This window comes from Trachemys scripta, chromosome 10 (genome assembly GCF_013100865.1).
Source record: "Trachemys scripta elegans isolate TJP31775 chromosome 10, CAS_Tse_1.0, whole genome shotgun sequence".
NCBI lineage: Eukaryota > Metazoa > Chordata > Testudines > Emydidae > Trachemys > Trachemys scripta.
In genome coordinates this window covers 47,234,673-47,257,078 of record NC_048307.1, presented here as the reverse complement: position 1 = coordinate 47,257,078, position 22,406 = coordinate 47,234,673, and the positions used below count along the sequence as shown (strand labels likewise).

Sequence of the window (22,406 nt, the reverse complement as noted above, 5' to 3'; positions counted from 1 at the left end):
TCCCATTCTCATGCCACCATTGACTGGAGTTACTCTTGACTTGTACTCAGGGCCGGCTCCAGGCACCAGCTTGGCAAGCAGGTGCTTGGGGCGGTCACTCCGGAGAGGGGCGGCAGGTCCAGCTATTCGGCGGCAATTCGGCAGACGGTCCCTCACTTCCGCTTGGAGCGAAGGACCTTCCGCCAAATTGCCGCCACAGATCGCAATCGCGGCTTTTTTTTTTTTTTTTTTGGCTGCTTGGGGCGGCCAAAACCCTGGAGCTGGCCCTGCTTGTACTGGTGTGAACAAGATCTAAATCAGGCCCTGCAGCTCAAGAATGAAGTCTTGGAGAAAAATGTGCCCGCCTCGTGAAGATGATCCACCAGCTTTATTGCCAGAACGAAGAACTGAACACATATTGCATTTAACATGTCAAACAAATGTAACTGCTTTCCTAATACCAGTCATCACCGTGACCAATTGCTGCGTGTTACATGATTGCATATGGGAAGAGAGATCACCCACGCAATTCCAAAGGGCAGAGGAGGTGGTCGATGCAAAATTGGTGGGGCTAAGGGAAAAGTGTTGTCCTGGACTGTGATTAGGAAGGGAGGTGTTCAGGAGACTGTGTGCTGTCATCCCTACTTTATGGTTCAGGGACTTGGAATACATATGCTAAGCATATCATGAGACTGAACACCTTCCACATGAGATGCCTGCATAAAATTCTGAAAATGAAGTGGGAAGACAAAATACCAAACAAAGGTGCTGGAGCACACAGGACTGACATACTTAGAAACCATATCAAGAAGAGGAGGCTGCAGTGGCTTGGTCATGTCAGGAGAATGGGAGGACAGGAGACCGTATCCCCAAGAATATTTTGTACAGTGAGATTCGGCACGGCTCTAGAAAGTGGGGTCTCCCTTTATGGCGGTACCATGACATGTGCAAAAATGATATTAAGTCATTCAACATCAATGTAGACAGCTAGGAGGAGCGTGCAGAAGCCTATTCAATCTGGAGGGAACATCTGGCACTGGGTGGAGCTCAACACGAAGTGGCTTTGAGTAAGAGGATGGAAGCAGAGCGAGAAAGAAGAAAGCAGCGTGCTGTAATCTTGGACTCCAACCCAGACAACATCTGGAGCTGTGAAATTTGTACCAAGCTATGTCGCTCTCGAATTGGGCTTGTCAGCCATAAGCGGATTCATCAGACACCTGATTAAACCTCTTACCAGTTTGGCAGGGAGGGTTGTCAATGATGTTCAGGAGACAATCTCTCGAATAAGAGGGGGCCCATGCTAAGGAAAAGTTTGAAACTCCTAGTGACAATAAAGTTTGCTGGATTCCAGCAGCTAGCAAGATGCTTACCCGGGCTCTGCTCTCAAATGCAACTTCCAGTCGGGCAGTGTTGCCTAATGGATAGGGCACTGGACTGGGCCTCAAAAGACCTGGGTTTGCTTCCTGGTTGGGTGATCTTGAGCAAGTCACTATCCAGCTCTCCTTTCCTCAGCTGTAAATTTATGCTGATCTCATTTGCAAAGTGCTTTGGGATCTATGGATGATATGAGCTAGGGCTGACTATTATTTCCTTTCACTTGTTCAAAGATGCAATATAATTTCATCCCCACTTTCTTCTCATGGCACCCATAGCATTTCAAAGGCTCTTTGGAACCTGCAGCAGGGTCATGTGACCTTTTTAGCATACGTGAGACATGGGTCTGAGCAATAGTTACTTGCTAATATCAAAAGGTTCATCTACCATGTGTTCATGGGCTGTCTTACAGCACAGAGCTCATTCATCGAGGCAGCCTCAGTTTCTGGGGGTCTTTGGAGGAAATCAAACATGTCCAAGAAACCAGAAAGCTAATCCATGTAAACAAAGTTGTTGTATTATCTATATTCAGCTGGGAGTGAGCTGCTGAACTCCTTTTTACCCTCCTTGACAAGCCTAACCTTCTTCTACAATGTAATAGACAAGACTGAACACAAGGGTTAGTCGTCAGTTGTCAAGTCAATTGTCCTAGCTCCAATAAGGTGTTTATTTCAGGTGAGGATCTGCCTCCTAAGATGTCCGTGGACCTTAATACTCTACCTGGATGAAGGTCATCATGACATTTGGGACAGGCTTAGGTTCCAGTTTAGCAAAGATCTTAAGCACATGTATAACTTTAAGCACATGGGTGGTCCCGATGCCTTCAACTTTTGGCTGTCTGTTATAAGGAAGCATTAAGGGAATACACCTTAGTAGCATTCGAAGAGGAATTCAGTAGAGAACCCCAGCTATCATGCATCACCCCCGAAAGCAGTTACACCTGTGTGAACAAGCCAGGCTACCCTGGCATGTCTGTTGTGATTCTACAGGTGAGGGTGATGGAGCTAGTTAACAGACGGGTAAGACAAATCAATACAGATTAATTAGATAGAAGCTATATTGGGTCCAATTTATCTTAGCATATGACCCCTGAGGGTAAAAATTCAAATGAGATCTTCGCTTTCCCCCATCCAGTGTCCAGAGGTGGCTCACTCTGAACTCTGGATTGGGAAGCGCTGCTTAATCTGGAAGTGCTCACACCTCTTGTGCTTCATTGTCAGGCCGTACACAGGCGTGATGTCCGCCTTTTCTCCATCAGAGACGCTGAACTCCAGCTGCTGCAGCAGGGTGGTCAGGAAGAGGAAGACCTCCCATCTGGCAATGGTCTCGCCAATGCACTTCCTCTTCCCCAGGCCAAAGACCAGCACCTTCTCACCATCCACCTTGTTTACTTCAGTCCCTCCAGCATGGAGGAAACGCTCTGGGTCGAACTTAGATGGTTCTTTCCAAAGCTTCCTAGAATAGCAAGAGCAAAGCTCCTGAAACTTCCGTTCTACCGCTGCCTGGAGAGGGGATGCTGGAGAGCAGGGAATTCAGTTTGGATGGGTGTCAGGAACAGTTTCAGAACTGGGCCTAGGACCCACTGCTATCCATGCACCTTTATCACTCAAGAATGCCTTTTCCTTTTAAAATAGCCAACAGAAGGCACCGGGCCAAGTTAACCTCTGCCGTAAGGCCTTGATGTTACTGGTTGGCTTTTGCACTGAAGCCTGAGGGGTTAGATCCCTTATAAACATGTTTTTACTCCTCTCTGAAGTTATGGTTAATGTTCTCATTATCCACTAATGTCTAATCCTTTTCTGAATCCTGCTAAGCCCATGACCTCACTAGCATTTTGTAGCAATGCTTTCCACAGGTCAGTTGTGTATTCCACAGATTATAAGGCCAGAAGGAACTGTTGTGGTCATCTAGTCTGATGTCCTTTATAACAAAGGCCCTAGAATTTCCCTGAATTTATTCCTGTTTGAACTACAGCAGATCTTACAGACAAACATCCCATCTTGATTTATAAATTGCCAGTGATGGAGAATCCACCACAACCCTTGGGAAACTGTTCAAATGATTAATTACCCTGACGGTTAAAATTTGCACCTGACTTCTAGTTTCAGCTGCATCTAGTTTCAGCTTCCAGCCATTGGATCTTGTTGTACTTCTGTCTGATAGATTGGAGAGCCCTCTATTATTCAATTTCTGCTCCCCAGGTAGGTACTTGCAGGCTGTGATCAAGTCCTCTGATCAGTTTTAAATTTGCTGCTTTCTGATGCTATTGAATATCCCCTTCCTCCTTTATTATGAGAGGGTAAATAGGAGCACTCTGTACCAATCATTATTTTGTACACTCTACCATGTCCCCTTCCTATACAACTGCCCTCTCAACTAAATAGTTCCAGTTTTCTCAGTCTCTCTCCAGACACAAATCTGTCTAGCCCTCTAACCTTTTCCATTAGCTGTTTCTGGACCTTTTCCATCCCTGCTCTGCCCTTTTGGAGATGGGGTGACCAGACCTGGACACAGTATTCCAGGGGAGAGGGTGTCATTGAGTACAGAAGAGCAGTATAATCATCCCAATGTTTTCTACATGGGGAAACTGACTGGAATAATTGCCGTTAGTCGCTATAGGCCAATAGTTATTCCATTATGCCAGTCAATTTCCACATGTAGACAAACTTTTGGTGTTTTTCCTGACCCCATTCCTTATGCACCCTGACATACTGGTTGCCTTTTTCACCTCCGCTGCACACTGAGCAGAGGTTTCCATTGAGCTGGCTGCAGTGACTCCCAGGTCTTAGTCCTGTCTCACAAGAGATTTCTTCCTGATCCTTTCATCAGCAAGGACTAGCGTGCAAATTAGGCGTACAGACCCAGCAGATCCAGGTAGAAGCTTGATGGGGACCAGGGCCATCTGCGTGGAGTCTGTGGCCTCATCAGCCCACCCAGTGCTCCTTGGCAGCACAGGTCCAATGCTCTACACACTCATCCCTCCCCTGCCTGGCCATCTCTGTGTCTTACCACAGCAGAAATTCCCAGTCCTGTGGAGAATGGGGAAAGCACAGAAATACAGCCAGAGCCATCTCATCTAGGTTTGGTTTTTTTGATACAATGGGGCAGGGAACATTCCTTCTCGTGTGCTTGGAAAGTGGCTAGTACATAATGGATGACACACACAAACAGCATCATCTTGATTTGTTTGTCCAAGTGCCAACCAGTCATACTCAAGGTACATGGTAGTGACTAAATGGGGGCTGGTACATTGATATGGACGGATTGCACACTACTACCCTAAGGGACTCTGCATATACTTACTCATCGTGATTGACTTGCCATTGGTTGACAAACACACAGAGGTCCTTCGGGATGTAGTAGCCATTCAGTACTGTGTCTTTCGTTGTGCTGAAGGATGAGAGTGAGATTCTTAAGTTTAAAAAGCTGCCTCTGTGTTCTCATATCAATCAATTTCTGGGCCCGGTTAAGTCAGGATTGGGCCCAGAGGAGATCATTTTCATAAGCGTTATTGTACTTTCTAAGGGCTGGGTTTTGTCTGTCTCACACTGGGAGGACCATCAATGGAGTGACATGCTGAATAAAAGTACTACTCAATGCGTTATGCCCCTACATCTCCTCTGCATCCATAGCACTTACCAGTGAGGAATGGTGAAGGGCATGAAGGAGGAATGTCTGAACATCTCTAAGATAAAGGCTTCTGTGTAAGGCAGCATGGGCCGGTCTGAGAGTCTGGGTCTCCTCTCTCTGCCAATGGTCTGATCTACAGGTTATAAAGAGGAGGAAAAGGATGGTTGGAATCCAGCCTTCTAGAGAGATGCATTTTAACTCTGTGACTGAAAACATACAGTTACCTAATTCTTCCTGAATCTTTTTCTGAATGTCTGGATAAGTCACAAGATACATGAGGCTCCAGGACAAAGCTGTTGTCACAGTGTCAAAACCTAGACAGACAGAGAGGAAAGACAGATATTAACTAGATGAAGACAACTCAAGGGAAAAATACAAGCCCCAGACTTTAGCTTGTCATCAGATTTTCCTTGCTTGCTTCCTAAGTTTTTGTCCAACTCAGAAAGCTGTGATAAGAAAGTTCCTAGTTAAGAGTTTTTACACTTGCTCCACTCTGTGCATAGTGATGCTGATTCGTCACTGTGCTATTTCAGTTTTATACTGGTGTAACTTCAATGAAATCAATGGGGTTTCCCCAGTGTAATTTAGTGATGAGTCAGGACCAGTACCAGTAAATAGGGATACAAAACTGGCTTTTGGGAGCTTCATTTTCCTTGAGCGCTGACTTCCTACAAACTCTTCCTCGAACAGTAGGAAGCCTCTTGGGGTCGTTGCTGGTAGGTGTCAGGGTGAAAAAACTAATGTGATCTGTTTTCTGCTACTGAGAGCATCTGGATGGAGTGTTCTTATGGGGGGGACAAAAAAGGGCTAATATTTATCAGAATGCAAAAATAGAAAGTGGTTTCAGATTTGAAAGTCTGAATTGGAATGTTCTTACCGGCTCCAAAGAGGTCATTGACCAGGTTGACAATTTTTTCCTTCGGAAGCTGAATGTTGGCATTGGCTTCCACTTTATTCTCCTGACTTTGCTCAATCAAGGAGTCAGTGATGTCTCGAATGTTGTCCTGAAAGAGAAAAGTCCAGAGGAAGATGGCATGAAATTCCAGACCACTAGGCAGGTAAACTGAGAGGTAACAAAGAGCAATCTACTACGGAAGGGACGCTGTGCTGGAAAGTCCAGTATCCCCATGTCACAGAAGTGCAAGTAAATTCCAGGAATAGGAGGTCAGGAAAATATTTTCTTCCCCTACAGTCAGTAGGTAACATTTCACTGAGCCATAAAAATAAGGAGATGAGAATATACAGCTTGAAAATGCAGGATGTCAGAATGATCCTCTTCTTGGAAAATACAAGACAAACATGCTAAGCAAATTAATTCTCAATATGTGCCTAGGGAGAGAAACTTATTAGTATAGAAACTAGGGTAATTTGTGTCCTAAGATGGTCCTATAATAGATAAGATGAAGATTCATTTGTAAAATTCATAGAGGTAATAAAATGCCATTTTGGCTAGACAGGTTGGCTAAAAAGCAGCATAACATTTCACCCTGCACCTTTCCAGAGTTTTATTTAGGTGGATGCTGGAACGAACAGGCTAGTGTGTCAGTGCACCATTGCCCTCTATTGATTGACATCAGTACTGCTCAACAGTGTGTCATAGGTACTAGTTGCTAACAGCTGTGTTGCTAACAGCTAATAGATATTCTTCTTTAGCTCAGTTGGTAGGGACCTGTGTATTTGGACAAGGGTATAAATTCTATCCCACTCTTTCTATGAAGTTTTGAATGGCCATCATAGAAACACCGGTGAATGTTTAGATTTGCTACAGGACAGCCTGATGCAAGAGGAAAAGTACTCGCAGAAGCTGAAGGGCACAGTATAGAAGCTCATCTCAGGTGTGAGCAAATTCCCCCCCTAGGCTCTTACCTTCTCAAAGCTTTCATAGTGCTCTTTGACAATGTCCTGCAGGAGCTTGAGGAACCTCTTGTTGAATTCTATAAATTTCTTCATGGTGCTGTTGGGGAAATACTGGAGCACTGGGATGAAATCCGCTATATTGCCAGAGGCAGCCACATCCCCAAATTGATCTGTCACATTCACTATGCTGAGCAGCTCTTGGTCATCATGGTCGTAACGCTTGCCAAAGCACATGGCACAGATGACATTGGCCACAGAGACCACCACGTACCGATAGGGGTCAAACCTCTTCTTCTCCTCCATCAGTTGCAGGAACTTTCTTATTAGGTAATCAACTTCTTTGGAGACATGCTCCTCGAGGAGGCAGGTGGACGAAGAGTTGGGGCTGGGTGAGACAGAAAAGGTCTTCAGGGCATTCTGGGCCAACTTCCTGCGAGCTCTCCACACCTCCCCTGAATCAGTGCTGAAGGTCAAGCTCTGGCCATCTCCAATATTGCGAAAGCTGTAGAGATCAGGGCGCCCCATGAAGACCTCCCCTTGCTTCACCAGGGCTTGTTTGATGGTGTCCAACCCACTCAGCACCAGCACAGGTCTGGCGCCGATCTGTATCTGCATCACATCTCCATACTTCTGGCTCATCTGAGTCAAGGTCAGGTGTGGATTGCTCCCCAGCTCCAGCACATTGCCTATCAGGGGGTAACCCCTTGGTCCTGAGAGCCTCTTCAGCCCCTTGGGGATCTGCTGCCGGAAGGATCTGATGACCATGAACGTCAGACAGAAGACAGCCAAGGCAATAAAGATCTCGGTGACTGAGATAATGCCCTGGCTTCCCACCAGTGACATTGCAGCCTTCATCTTCAAGGGCCTAAGAAGCCTGAGAAAATTAAACAAAGGGAGGATGTTGGGTGTCTCACTTCCTCAGGCTGCTAAGGAAATACTAGCCTTATGCCTCAAGTGAGCCAGACTCCACACAGAGCCATGACACACTCAGGCCTCCTTGCATTAGAACTTTGGGGGATTCCTTCTTCATAAACCCTTCCCATAGGTTGGCCATTAACAGGGATCCAGCCCTTTGACCCTAGAGCCTCTTACCTGCTGGGACATTCCTTCTACACTAGTTCTAGTTCCAAAAGCACAGGACAAGAATCAGGAGATCTGGGTCCAAATCCTGGTTCTGCCACAAACTTCCTGGGGAACCTTGGGCAAGTCACTTCATCCCATTGTGCCTCTGCTTCCCATTGGCAAAATGGGAATAATCATATTTATAACCTCAGGGGTGTTGTGGAGATAAATTTATTAACAAAATGTTTGTGATGCTCTTGGGGATCTGCAGGTAGAAAGAGCTCAAGAACTGCAGAGACTTGAGGTGCCAATTAACATTTCACTTTCTTCTTTGTGGAGTTGATTGGTTTATTGCGGTCCTGCCGTGGAGTGAAGAGAAATTGACAGGCAGTTTGAAATACACAGGACCTGTCAGCATTATCTGAACCCTGGGAGAAGTGGGGGAGAAATCTACTGCTCCATCATTATCCTCTCTGGCCACTGATTGTTAGGAATCGGGACATAGACAATCTGGCCTAAGGGTCAGAGTCAGGAGCTGAGACAATGATCAGAGCGGAAATTAACAGGCAATGATCAGGAGCGGGACACAGGGGCAGGAAACAGAGATGAGGCAAGGAACAGGAGCAAGGCAGGAATTGGGAGCAAGGGCAGGAGCCAAGGACAAGACAGGAGTGGAGCAGGGTTGGATGCAGATTGCAGGAGAGAGGCAAGGAGCAGTGTCCAATGCAGATGCAACAAGGAGTCTGCATAGTTTCTTAGGCAATCCACCCAGCCATAGACGATTCATTCCTCCTGGGGGGGGGGGACAATGTAAAGGGAGGTGTGACGTGAGGCCCTGGTGTCGCCTCCGGGAGGAACTTCCAGCCCCACCTCCCTGGGCCACGGTAGCCATTCCCACTTGCTCCTGCGGGGCTGGGGCCACAGGAGTGGGGAGCATGTGCCTCTGGGCCTGGCTGGGACCAGGGCCAGCCCCAGCCCAGAGAGATTCACAGCACCAGTGTCCCTGGAGCTCACAGACACCTCAGCAGGGGCGGGGCGGGTCACAGGCAATGCTCCTACCTCCAGCTGAGCAGAAGCCAGGGAACCTGCTCCCAGTGCCTTCCCCAGCAACCCCTGTGCCCAGCATGGGGACCACCATGCTCTCCTTACCCCACCAGAGTTACCTGCAGGGGGGAGAGAGGCTCTGTCCTTCCACTGCACCTCCCACTGGCAAGTCTAGGGCTCACTCGGCCACTCTCCCTGGCAACCGGGCCTGGGTGGAGAGTAGAAGGGATGGGCCGCTGCCAAGTCCCCAGCTGGGTTCTCGCAGGCAGCCACCGCACTGGACAGAGCAGTGACCCAGAGCCACCACCTTCAGACAGTGTGATAATTGACTCCATCCCACCCCTTCCACTCCCCGTCTGGGCCAGCTGCCAGGAACAGGGGCCGAGCATGCCAGGGGACAGGCACAGCAGGAGAAGAACAGAGCCCCTCTCCCCCGGCAGGCCGAGCAGAAATCTGGGTGGGGGGAGGAGGGGACACAATTTGACCTCACATGCCCCACCACCACCCACATGTGTCACTTATACTGCCTGGCTTAAGTAGTGGATGTGAGCCAATCAGGTGATCCAGGGTCTGTCCTGGGAGTCCCTCTAGGACTTCCTGTGGGGCCTGACTTTGCAGGAGCAGTAAGTGGCTACTTTGTCTGTTTGTCTCCTGTGGTGGTAATGCAGCAGTGTCTGTAAGCCAGGGCCTCCCCGGGCCTAGGTCCTAGACTCTCTACAGCAGAACACTCAGATCCTTCCATTGATTGCCCTTAAAGAGTTGGGGCCAGATCCTCAACTAGAATAAATCAGTTCAGCTTAATTGATTTAATGGAGCTAGCCCAGGATCTGCCCCTAACATTTACCCCCAGTGCTACAGGAGATACAACAGTTATTCCTTAGAGCCAGGGTGCAACTGGTGGCTTTGACATAGCGCTGCACTCCTGAAACTGGTGATCCTGGCCTGGAGTCTCACTAACTGGTCTCTTTATCCCTCTCCTAGCTGGGAGGGGGACACCTGACAGGGGGCTGCTTGCTGAATGAAAACCCAGAGCTCAGTCAGGGGCCCTTGGGTTTTATGCTGCCCCCTGTTACTGTAGTATCTGAAAGCCATAAAGTCACTAGCAGTAGCAAAGTCTCCAGTGGATTTGATGGCGTCTCTGGCACTTCTCTCTTTACAGAGTAAAAACTCTGCTTGGGGTAAGTTGTGGTGTCTATTTTTGGCAGGAGTTTGGCGGCAGAAGGGGATTTCAGAATGCGGGTCACTCCGAGGGCAGAAAGGCATTTTCAGAGAGGAAGGTTTTGCAGCATTTCCTATAGGTAAGGGCAAGCTAAGGTTTGGTCAGGGATGTTTTTAATAAAAGTCCTGGATCGGTCACTGCAATGAACAAAACACGGGAAAGCCCTGCCCTGTCCCTGACTTTACTAGAAACATCCCTGACAAAATGGGGAGGGTCTATCACCCCCCCTCCCCCCGCAGCAGCTGAGAGCTGCAGGGGCCCCATTGCCCAGTGGCTGGGAGTCCCCTGCTGATCTGCGGGGCTGGGCGCTGCGGGGAGCCCCCTGCCAGCGCTGAGCAGCTCCGGGGTCCCTCTGCCGCTGCAGTTGTGACTTCCAGTGACTTCCGAGCCTGCGCGGGCGGTAGGGGACCCTCCCGCCGCTGTCCAGCAGTGGCGGGTGGCGGGACCCCCGCAACTGACCGGCCGCCGCCATCCGGGGCGACCCCTAAGCTGCCCAGCCACCATCGCTGGCAGCCCCCACCCCCCAGCTCCCAGCCTGCGGTGGCAGAGGGATCCCGGAACTGCTTAGCGGGGGGGAGGGAGCTCCCCCGCCGCAGCTAGCAGCCCCCACAGCTTCCAGCCTCCCCCGCCGGAGGCAGAGGGACCCCGGAGCTGCTCAGAGCTGGCAGGGGGCTCCTCGCAGCTCCCAGCCATTGCAGGGGGGGCTGGGAGCTGGACCCTCTTCCCTCCCCATTCTGTCAGGGATGTTCTTAGTAAAGTCAGGGACAAGGCAGGGCTTCCCTGAATTTTTGTTTATTGCAGTGACCTGTCCATGACTTTTACTAAAAACATCCCTGACAAAATCCTAGCCTTCCCTATAGGTGATCAGACTCCGATTTGACTGCTCTTCCCTGGAAGTTTTGTTCCATAGCCAGATCCCCCTCAACCAAATGAAGCTACCTCTGAACTCAAGGGACTGCAGGTGCCGGGATCCTGGTGAAATCCACTGAGGAGCCCTTGACAGAGAAGAGGAAACTGGACCTTGGTCTTACCTGGGAAGAAGGATCCAATAAAGAGGGAGAATTGGAACCAAATCCACCTACTGCCTGCCCTGATCTCCTGATATGGCCCACAAGAGACACAGCTGAGATGAAGTATTTGCACTGACACTCATTGATATACACACTCTCTCTAGCTGGGAAAACGCACCTCCCTTGATAACTAACAGTCCTCAAAGACACGGTTTTCAAACTTTTTTTCTGGCGACGTAGCTGAAGAAAATTGTTAATGTCCAGGATCCAACAGAGCTGGGGACGGGGGGGTTTGGGGTGTGGGAGGGGCTCAGGGCTGGGTCAGAGGGTTGGGGTGAGGGCTGCGGGGTGGGGCTGGGAATGAGTGGTTCAGAGTGTGGGAGGGAGCTGGGGTGTGCGAGGGGGTCAGGGCTCAGGGCTGGGGGTGCAGGCTCTGGGGTGGGGCCAGGGATGAGGGTTTGGGGTGCAGGAAGGGGCCTCCGGGGCACAGTGCGGAACAGGTAGGGAATAGCCTGCCTTAGCCGGGCAGCACTGCCGATGGGACTTTTAATGGCCCAGTCGGCGGTGCTGACCAGAGCCGCTGCAACCCAGTGTCTTCCATTCCACGACCCGGTACTGAGTCGCAACCCGAAGTTTGAAAACCACTGCTCTAGGAAACCGAGAGCGCTTCGGATACCATCACCCTACTGAAACTGTAACTCTACCCCACCCCTTTTGCAGAGCCAATAGAACCAATATTGAAGGTGGCCACTATACTGTTGAGTTCAAAGGGATCTTAATCCAAGTGTTTTCTGTGCCCAAATTGGGCGTGTATTTCACTATCAGAATTAATGCTAATGATTTATTATTTGCCTTGCAGGAGCACCCAACAGCTGTCGTCAAGATCACGTTCCTATTGCTCTAGTACAGAAGGACACAGCCCCTGCCTTAAAGAGTTCACTAGTTTGAAACAAGATGTGAAAGTAACCAGATGAGGGAATTGGGGAGGAAGCATTAGTGGAGCAATGAGAAGATCACACCATTACATAGACCAGATAGTTCTTACCTGAGTTATAAACAAGGAGCGTTGGTTGAAAAATGGAGGAGGGAGGGAAATTGCAAATCAAATTAAACAAATAAATCCAAGAAAATGTTCTCGCTTTTGGTCAACATTTTGAAGCCGTTGAAATTTTTCAGCAAGCTGATTTGTTTGAGCTCTATAATCTCAGGGCTCCATGAATGTCAATGACCCCAAGCCATCTAAAATTGGCTAGTTTCTTGAAGGTGGCCCGGGCTGAGAGGGTGAAGGAGGAAAGGATTGTGACTCAGTTCAGGGAGGGTGTTTTGTGCCTGGAAGGAATTGCAATGATATTTGTGGGAAGAGTGGAGAAACGCCTGGGTGACCGATGAGCCAATCCCATGAAAAGTGATGTTTTGTTGCGCAGAGTAGTGCATTGAACCGTATTGACTGATCTAGGATTGATTTCCTGCTGTCTAACTCAGGACTAAAAGTAAAACCTATTTTACCTCGCTTATGGAAAGATCCTGTCGACTCTATTATCAAATGATCTCCTTCCCATTGGTTTTGGATCATCCTCTAGAATTTAATCCAAAAGGAGATCTCTGCTAGAGAATTGTGTGGGGGGCAGTCCCAAAAACCTATAGAAAAGCTCTCTCTATTAAATTCTGTTGGTTTTTACAAGGATTTTTATTGAACTCTCTTAGATTGCTATAGAATCCTATTAGTTTTTTCCCTGTTAAATTCTATAGGGATTTGCATAAAGACAGGTCTGCTGAGTTCTGAGTAAATTTTCTGTCTTGAAAGAGCCCCAGTTATTTAGGCTATTGTATAATTACAGCCTTCACATACGTTCTTTGAGCTGAACGGTTAGTGTTATTTGGACTCTTGTTATCAGAATACTGGCTAAGCTTTTCCAAAGTGACTAGTGGTTTTGGTGGACTCTGGTTTTGGGTGCCCCGGAGGGCTGGTTTTCAGAGCTTGGGTGCTCAGCACTTTCTGAACATCAGACCCCCTTTTAAGAAGTCTCAAATTGGGCTCCTGTAAAATGGAAGACCCCAAAATTGCTTTGGAATACCTGGGCCAGCGATGCACACATACAACACATCTGAGAGAGACCCACCCTGGACAGCCACTTCCCACCGTCCCCGACAAGCATTTAAACTAACCCTTGTTTTTTAATATATTGCAAAGATAAGGAGCTGTGTGAAGCAGCCTACAGTACCTGTGTGTCCCAAAGGAGGGATGGTGCTTAGGTTGGAATTCCCACCTGTGGCTAGAAGTTCTTTGGTGATGGCGTGAGGAGTCTCTCCCCAATGTGTCTGGAACTCGCTCTTTTGGACAGTGAACTAGGTTCTCCTTCCCAGGCAGCTTGATGGATCACTTTCAGACAGCTTTTTATGCACCTCCCCTGAAACCTGGTTGGTCAACCCTCCTCCTGTTGCACTGCAAAAGTATCCTCCAAGCCACTTGTCTTGGAACTCCAGAATGATTAGCTACAAAATAATTAACAGTCTCCTTCTTGTGCTGGACCTGATCCAGAGCCCATCAGAGAAGTCAGCTGGGCATCTTTCCATTGACTTCAGTGAGCTGTGGGGCAGACCCTTAGTCTGCATGGGCAGGGGCCACGGCCAGCCTCCAGCTGACCAATGCATATTTCACCCTCAGCAGCAAAGGCTGGATGGCAGAGACTAGGGTGCACGTGGCACTGTGGTCGAGAGGACCAGAACATGCTCCTTTGCCCTGGCAGGATGTCCCCTGTCTCAGGCATATGGCCACCTGCCCATTGCCCAGCCAGGCAGTTCTTTTCAGTAAAGAACTTCATTAAAAGACCATCTTCTTTGGATATGGTTTTTTTAACTGATTCATGAAGAGTTTGCTCTCTCCCAACACAACTCTAGTGGCTGTGGTGCTGGAGGGCAGAGTGAGCATGGTGGGGGCGGCAGCGAGGGGGGGGTGAGGTCAGGATGGCAGAGACAGAGGACAGGACGGTGCAGAGGGGTTTGTGGTCTGCAATCAGGACTGGAGAGTGTAGCGTATCAGGAGCCCATTCAGAGGCAGCCCGCCCCTACCCCCGGCTCAGTATCAGGTTAAAGATTGCCCAGGTTCGCGTGAGAAGCCATTTGGCTGAATTTCACCACTGTTTCCCCTGCAGCCAAACAGGGTGAGTTTGGGAACAGAGGGGGGGAGAGTTCAAGGGTGACTGGGAGGTGGGGGAGAGAGCAGAGGCATTCATTCCTCTGCAAGCACCTTTGACATATGGCAGGATGTGATATTGCGTGAGAAGGCAGCAGGGGCAGATAAGCAAGAACTGCACTTTGGGAAAGTCTAGGGCAATGTGCAACCAGCAGAAAGACCCTGACTCGTCCATGCCTCTCACGCATGGAGTGAAAACCCACTGCAGACACAGAAGCAGAAGACGCCTACCTGACACATTCCTTATAGGAGAAGAAATTCCCCCAGAGCACAGGGGAGGTGACTTTGCAGCCTCCAGCTCCATAGAGGGGCAGGTTTTCAGCCCCAGTCTCTGGGCTGACTCGCCCACTTTGTCTGATATGGCTACACGGATACAGCCCCCATGTAAATGGGTAGATGAAATGTGGGGACAGAGAGGGGAGATTTCCCTTGCCTGTTAGATATAAGATACTTGTAAACCCTGTGGATAGGTCTCCAAAAACTAGCTTCCACTCCTGGGCTTCTAAAAATTGATTGGGCCATGTGCTGTTTTGGGACCTGGAATCAGCTGGGGAAAGGCCAGCAGAGGGGAGAACGAATATTGATTTTATTTGATGGAGAACTTAGAGGAAACACAGATGTGAGAACTGCAGCCTGTGAGTCAAATTTCTCAGGAGCAGCCTCTGGCTTTGAACATCTCCATATTTTGGGTGCTCAGCTTGAGCCATCTTGCGATTGATTTGTTCAGAGGTAGAGTGTAAGGCAGTGGTCCCCAAACTGTAGGAGGAACATTAATGGAGGTACGGTGGTGCCCAGACCAGCCCCCACAGGGGGTGGGGAGGGAATGCCCCCTAGCCCTGCTCTGCCCTCAGCTCTGCTCCTGGCCCCGACCATGGCCCCGCTCCTGTCCGTGGCTCCTGGCTTCTGGTTCCCAGACGCGGCTCCCAGTTCCCAGCTCCTGGTTCCTGGCCATGGCCCCGCTCCCAGTTCCTGTCTCCTGACCACGATCTAGCCCTGGCCCCAACTCCTTACCGTGGCTTTGGCCCCACAACCAGCCCTGGCTCCCGACCGCAGTTCCGAGGGACCAGGTAAGGGGGGTGCATGAGCAAAAATGTTTGGGGACCACTGGTGTAAGTGGTTTGGGGCAGGGACTGTCTGCGTTTGTACAGCGCCTAGCACGGGGGCGGAGGGGTCAAAGTCTAGATTGGGACTCCTAGGTGCTTCCGCAATACAATGCCGATCCCTGGCAGCTCAAATGACTCCAATTCAGCTCTTTTGGGGGGAAATCTGACCCAAGATGTCTTACAAAATCAGATGGTTGTTTAAGGTTTCTGCTTGGTTATATCTCACTGAGTGAGTTTTTCCAAGTGGTACAGATCAGGCCCCACTCAAGTGCCCCCCATAGCAGACATATGTCCCGCAGGCACCCTGCCACAGTCCTTTCTCCCACACACACACTCCCAAGGGTCCTGCCAAACACTCCTCCCATACTCTCTCAGGCTGAGAATCTCACAGGTGAAAGTCCCCCATTGCAACTCAGAACACTGCTGGCTCTGCCACCGTCCGTCACTTTAGACTCTTCTCCAGACCCCAATGTTCTTTCAAATGAAGGGCTCCTGTGTGTACCCCTATATCCCCTTCAAGAACTCAAAGGCAGCAGTAATGCAAACCACATCCACCCACCACGAGCCTAATTCAAGTCTCATATCCCTCCTGGGTTCATCTCCCGACTCCTGGGACAATGGCCACATGGCCGCTCTCCTGGGCCTTCACCCAGGCACTCCTAGAGATTGGCAGGAAATGCCCTCACTACCACTGTGCAGCCCCTTAGCTGCCTTCAGCCTCTGTTCTCTCCCAGTTCTCTGCTCCTTATACAGGATAGCGGCACTCCCTGGCCCTTTCTCTGGCCTGAGTCTCCAACACCCAGGCCTCCCTGTTCCTGGCCTGACTCTCCTTCTCCCTGGCTTCCAAGCCTCCTTATATATCTCCTGACCACAGGCGCTGCCCAGCCCCCTAGTCAGGTCTAGCCAGGGCACCCCTGTGCAGTCAGGAACCCAAGTCGATGTTCTGACGTTTGCGCTTAGCCCCAGGGAGGAAAGGAGGCTGAGTAACATGGAGATCGAGGGTCCAACAGATGATCTTCTACAGAGATCACAGGACTATAGTCAAGTATCAGAGGGGTAGCCGTGTTAGACTGGATCTGTAAAAAGCAACAGAGTCCTGTGGCACCTTTAAGACTAACAGATGTATTGGAGCATAAGCTTTCGTGGGTGAACACCTACTTCGTCAGACACATGTAATAGAAATTTCCAGAGGCAGGTATAAATATGCAGGCAAGAATCAGACTGGAGATAACGAGGTTAGTTCAATCAGGGAGAGTGAGGTCCTCTGCTAGCAGTTGAGGTGTGAACACCAAGGGAGGAGAAACTGCTTTTGTAGTTGGCTAGCCATTCCCGGTCTTTGTTTAATCCTGATCTGATGGTGTCAAATTTGCAGATGAACTGAAGCTCAGCAGTTTCTCTTTGGATCTGGTCCTGAAGTTTTTTTGCTGTAAGATGGCTACCTTTACATCTGCTATTGTGTGGCCAGGGAGGTTGAAGTGTTCTCCTACAGGTTTTTGTATATTGCCATTCCTGATATCTGATTTGTGTCCATTTATCCTTTTATGTAGTGACTGTCCAGTTTGGCCAATGTACATAGCAGAGGGGCATTGCTGGCACATGATGGCATATATAACATTGGTGGACGTGCAGGTGAATGAGCCGGTGATGTTGTAGCTGATCTGGTTAGGTCCTGTGATGGTGTTGCTGGTGTAGATATGTGGGCAGAGTGGGCATTGAGGTTTGTTGCTTGGATTGGTTTCTAAGTTAGAGTTGTTATGGTGTGGTGTGTGGTTGCTGATGAGAATATGCTTAAGGTTGGCGGGTTGTCTGTGGGCGAGGCCTGGCCTGCCTCCCAAGGTCTGTGAAAGCAAGGGATCATTGTCCAGGATGGGTTGTAGATCTCCGATAATGCGTTGGAGAGGTTTAAGGTGAGGACTGTAGGTGATGGGCAGTGGAGTTCTGTTGGTTTCTTTCTTGGGCTTGTCTTGTAGAAGGAGGCTTCTGGGTACACATCTGGCTCTGTTGATTTGTTTCCTTATTTCCTTGTGCGGATATTGTAGTTTTGAGCATGCTTAGTGAAGATCTTGTAGGTGTTGGTCTCTGTCTGAAGGGTTAGAGCAGATGCGGTTGTACCTCAGCGCTTGGCTGTAGACAATGGATCGTGTTGTGTGTCCGGAGTGGAAGCTGGAGGCATGAAGGTAGGCATAGCGGTCGGTGGGTTTTTAGTATAGGGTGGTGTTAACATGACCATCACTTATTTGTACTGTGGTGTCTAGGAAGTGGACCTCCCATGTAGATTGGTCCAGGCTGAGGTTGATGGTGGGGTGGAAGCTGTTGAAATCGTGGTGGAATTCTTCCAGAGTCTCCTTCCCATGGGTCCAGATGATGAAGATGTCATCAATGTAGCATAGATAGAGAAGGGGCGTGAGTGGACGAGAGCTGAGGAAGCGTTGTTCCAGGTCAGCCATAAAAATGTTGGTATATTGTGGAGCCATGCGGGTGCCCATGGCGGTGCCACTGGTCTGGAGGTATATATTGTCACCAAATTTGAAATAATTGTGCGTGAAGATAAAGTCACAGAGCTCAGCAACAAGTTGTGCTGTGTCATCATCAGGGATACTGTTCCTGACAGCTTGTATTCCATCTTTGTGTGGGATGTTTGTGTAGAGAGCCTCCACATCCATGGTGGCTAGGATGGTGTTTTCTGGGAGATCACCAATGTATTGTAGTTTTCTCAGGAAATCAGTGGTGTCACGGAGATAGCTGGGAGTGCTGGTGGCATAGGGTCTGAGCAGAGAGTCTACCTATCCAGATAGTCCTTCAGTGAGTGTGCCAATTCCAGAGATGATGGGGCATCCAGGATTTCCAGGTTTGTGGATCTTGGGTAGTAGATAGAATAACCCCGGTCAGGGCTCTAAGGGTATGTTGATTTGTTCCTATGTTAGTGTAGGGAGTGTCCTGAGTAGATGGTGCAGTGGGATCTGAGGAAAATGGCCTGTACAATTTGATATTGGAGAGTTGTCTGGCAGCCTCCTTCTGGTAGTCAGATCTGTTCATGATGACAACAGCACCTCCTTTATCAGCCTCTTTGATTATAATGTCAGGGTTGTTTCTGAGGCTGTGGATGGCATTGTGTTCTGCATGACTTAGGTTATGAGGCAAGCGATGTTGTTTTTCCACAATTTCTGCCTGTGCACGTCGGCGGAAGCATTCTATGTATAGGTTCAGACTGTCATTTCGACCCTCAGGAGGAGTCCATGTGGAGTTCTTCTTCCTGTGTTGTTGGAGGGGGGGTATCTGTGTATCAGTGCACTGTTCAGTGTTATCTTGAAAGTATTCTTTGAGTCGGAGGCAGCGAAAGTAGGCTTCCAGATCACCGCAGAACTGTATCATGTTTGTGGGGGTGCTGGGACAAAAAGAGAGTCCCCAAGATAGGACAGATTCTTCTGCTGGGTTGAGTGTGTAGCTGGATAAATTGACGATATTGCTGGGTGAGTTAGGGGTACCACTGTTGTGGCCTCATGTGGCAGGTAGGATTTTAGACAGCTTACGGTCCTTTTTCCTTTGTAGAGAGGTGAAGTGTGTAATGTAGATCTCCTGTCTTATTTTAGTAAAGTCCATTTGTGTGGCGGATTGGTTGTTTATGAAAGTTTCCAGGTTGGAGAGCTCTTTTTGGATGTGAAGGAAACGGAGCCCAAGGGCGAAGAATGATTTGGTGCCCATAGGGGCTTAAGGGGTTGCTGCTCAAACGTGTGATGTTCATGCCAGGCCTCAGCAGCAGCACCTACGGTAACAGGTAACCAGGTCTGCAATGGGAATCAGAGCAGAATTGCCTGAGCAGCCAGTGCGAGGGAAACTTTCACATGGCCCCTCTCTTGTCCATGTCAAGGGCAGAGATGTGTGTGTGTGATGGGGTTTCCCGATTCCACACAGCGACTGAGAGAGGGAAGAAGCAGTGCTGGGCCCCTCAGCTGCTCCAAAGGGGGGCTCTCTGACAATCAAGCAGGGAAGGAGGGTGGAGAGGCTGGTCGAAGAGAGGAAGCCAGTTTGCAGCTTCTGGGGACAAAGCAATCCCCAGGAGAGGGTCTGGGCCATGGGTAAGACCCAACCAGGAGAGTAGGGGTCTGCCCCTTTTCCCGTCCCCCACTCCCTGCTGAGGGAGGATGTCAGGGCATAGGAAGAGAGCTGGGGAATGCTTGTTTGATGGACTGAGCTGCTGGAAAGTCTAGGTGTGGGGATAGCAGGCTCTGACCACTCCCCAGACTGAAGAGAGAGCAGGGAGGTAGGAAATGGCCCAGGCTGGTGGTCAGCTGCAGTGACCAAGGCACTCTAGGCCTCTCCTGCTTGGGCCCTGGGCTGAGACCCAGTGGAGAGAGAAGGGAGAGGGACCTACCTCCCTTTCCGTACAGGAGAACTCTGGCACACTGGGAATTGATGGGCCAGAGCCTGCCCCCCAGGCCAGCTGGCTTCTGAGTGAAACCTGCCACAGGGAGTCAAAGCTTCTCAGAGACCTCAGTTCACTTTCTGCCCAGGCCCCAGCTCAGACTCAGGTTAACGATTGCCCTGGTTTGCGTGAGAAGCTGTTTGGCAGAGTTTCCCGACCTGTTCCCTGGCAAAGGGTGTGTGTGGAGGGGAGGAGGAGCAGCAGGAGGTGAGCTGGAGAGATAGGGGAGGTGAAAGGGGCAGTACAGGGAAAGGGCAGAAGAGTTCATTCCTCCAACAACCCTGCCTGAAATGTGGTAGGGCTGGCCAGTGGGTGAGAAGGGAGCAGGGACAGATTAGCAGCAGCTACCCAGAGGGGAAGCCCAGGACAATGTACAGCCTGTAGAAAGCCCTTGACCATCCCCCACCATCGCTCTTGGTTAGCACTGTTAATCTCTCCATGTCTTCAGTGGGCTTCCACCAGGGCTGGATTTCCCTTGCTCAAGCACAGTGAAATTTTGGCCCTCCTGAAGTCAACGGCAAAACTCTAAGGCCTGGATTTCCCACCCCATGCACAGAACAGCAGACGAACATTCTGTCGTTTTCATTTCCCTTAGTGAAGGAATTACAGGAGGCAGGTGGGGCTTGGACTTTTCAGATTCTAATCACATTTTTAAAATCCCATTTGTTCCAAACACCCTCTTGTTTCCATGCAGCTCTGTGTGCCTGGGATCCGCTTCCATCTGTGGGGCCTGCTCCTCTAGTCCCTGCCCCAGATACGAGGGGCTCATGACAAATCCAGTGAAATAAGTGAGAATTTGCCTGAGTGAGGGCCGACTAAAAACTGCCTACAGATCTGGCCTAATAATGATAATTAATACCAATGAATACATGAGTTGGCACCTGTGATTTCGTGAAGACAAAGGAAGAATTGAAAGCAGAGAAAAGCCAGAGAGAAATTCAATGCACTATTTCAATAGAAATATTTTCATTTGATCTAGCTGCAAAATGTGGCCCTGATCCTGCATTGGGATTTACTAGCACAGCCTGCTGGGATTCCACACAGCAGATCCCCAGGCAGGGGGTGTATTTTTAAGCAAGGTAGATAGATGGCACCAGGCCCACAGGAAGAATGAAAGCAATAAAACAAGGAGAGAGGTGGGAGAATGACAGCCTAGGGGCTGTTACTTCCCAAGAGAGAAAAAGTGAATAACTAGTTAGCTGGAAAGTCTGGAAGGGGCACAAGCAAGGAGCTGGAAAGAGGTGTGTATTCCAGTGCCTTTGCCTCTCATGGCCCTAGGGGATTTGCAGGGCCAGCTGTCAGCTCCTTGGGAGGTGAAAGGGCAGCTTCTTAGTGTACCTACCTGGCATTGGAGGAGAGTGTGAGAAATGGCGGAGATGATTTAACTCTCCGGACAAACCTGCAATATCCTCCCGATTATTTATGCTGTTGGAGAGATCTTAAAGGGCCAATGAGCTCTTAAGGGCAAACCAAACTAACTGAAAAGCCAAAAATGATCCAAAAATCAGAGACAGAAACTTCAAAAGAGGAGGCAAGGGACAATGGGCCCAGATCTGCAGCCTTTACTCACCGAAGAAGTCCCACGAAGTCCATTGAACTACTCAGATGAGTAAAGACTTCAGTATCAAGGAGAGGGACAGACAGGTAACACTGTATTATGATCAGACTTTGGACAATTCTTGGATTAATTCTTTGTGCATTACACAATAGTGACCTGCTGATGGGAACAATCACAAGGCCTAAAGAGTTAATTAATATATGTACAGTTGTATAACCTCATGGCACATGTCACTCTGTAACACCAGACTATGACTTCTTGTCTAGAATAGGAGTTAAAGTCGAGTGCAAACAAGGCAGTGTACAGCTTAATATACGCTAAGATGGTTGAGTTAAACCCTAAGCTTTGACTTGGCCATGGTAGCACATGTTTAAAGCAGTGTCCCTTGTCTACATGAGACTTTTCAAACATGTTAGCTAGCATATTCTAACAACACAGCTTTTATCCCCATCTAGACAAAAGACATAGGGCCACAGAATTATGCCACATTACACCTGCTGAATAGCTGGCACAGAGTCTGCAGTGCAAAAGTAAAACAATAACAACAACACAAACAAGAAGTAACCATAACATTAAAGTTTGCACAGTTAGAGCCCAATCCTGATCCCACTGAAGTCAATGCAAGTTTGCTCATTTACTTAACTGGGATCAGGATCTTGCCCTTAAAGCAGACAGAGCCAGCAACTATTTTGTTAAGTGTTAATGGTTAACTAAACAACGCTGTGCCTATAAATTACAAATGTACAGTCTTTCATTTTAAAGGCACATGGGACTAGAGTTTGATTTCAGTTAAACCAATCTCAGTCCAGAATATGTTCATTGACCCAAACAAACCTACACCTACGTAAGTGACAGGAGAAACTGGGTCCACAATGTTTTGCAAATCATACTTTATCACAAGAGGTTTTTTCCTATAATCTTAGTCATACATAGATTGATTTACATAAAAAGAAA

The 22,406-nt window shown here is 49.0% G+C and overlaps 1 protein-coding gene across 3 annotated transcripts; it reads right to left on the bottom strand.

The window, feature by feature from the left end:
* Nucleotides 1–213: 213 nt before the first annotated feature.
* On the bottom strand, nt 214–14,067 carry LOC117884201 (cytochrome P450 1A5-like). 3 transcript variants are annotated; one of them, XM_034784405.1, is made up of 7 exons: nt 13,443–14,067; nt 6,850–7,714; nt 5,861–5,987; nt 5,208–5,297; nt 4,993–5,116; nt 4,657–4,743; nt 214–2,808 (listed from the first exon to the last, which is right to left on the bottom strand). In XM_034784405.1, exons 2-7 carry the CDS (start codon nt 7,693–7,695, stop codon nt 2,502–2,504), a joined length of 1,581 nt encoding a protein of 526 aa, XP_034640296.1. In that variant the 5' UTR covers nt 7,696–7,714; nt 13,443–14,067; the 3' UTR covers nt 214–2,501. The 3 variants fall into 3 exon arrangements, with proteins under 3 accessions (XP_034640296.1, XP_034640295.1, XP_034640297.1); XM_034784404.1 differs by having other exon boundaries at nt 13,398–14,066; XM_034784406.1 differs by lacking the exon at nt 13,443–14,067 and adding an exon at nt 12,221–12,466.
* Between the last annotated feature and the right edge of the window lie 8,339 nt (nt 14,068–22,406).

Coding starts and splice junctions, on each gene's coding strand:
- LOC117884201 (XM_034784405.1), bottom strand. CDS start 7,695: ATGAAGGCTGCAATGTCACTGGTGGGAAGCCAGGGCATTATCTCAGTC. Junction 5,298..5,860: donor CAATGACCTCTTTGGAGCCG/GTAAGAACATTC, acceptor CTGTCTGTCTAG/GTTTTGACACTGTGACAACA. Junction 5,117..5,207: donor AAAGATTCAGGAAGAATTAG/GTAACTGTATGT, acceptor TATAACCTGTAG/ATCAGACCATTGGCAGAGAG.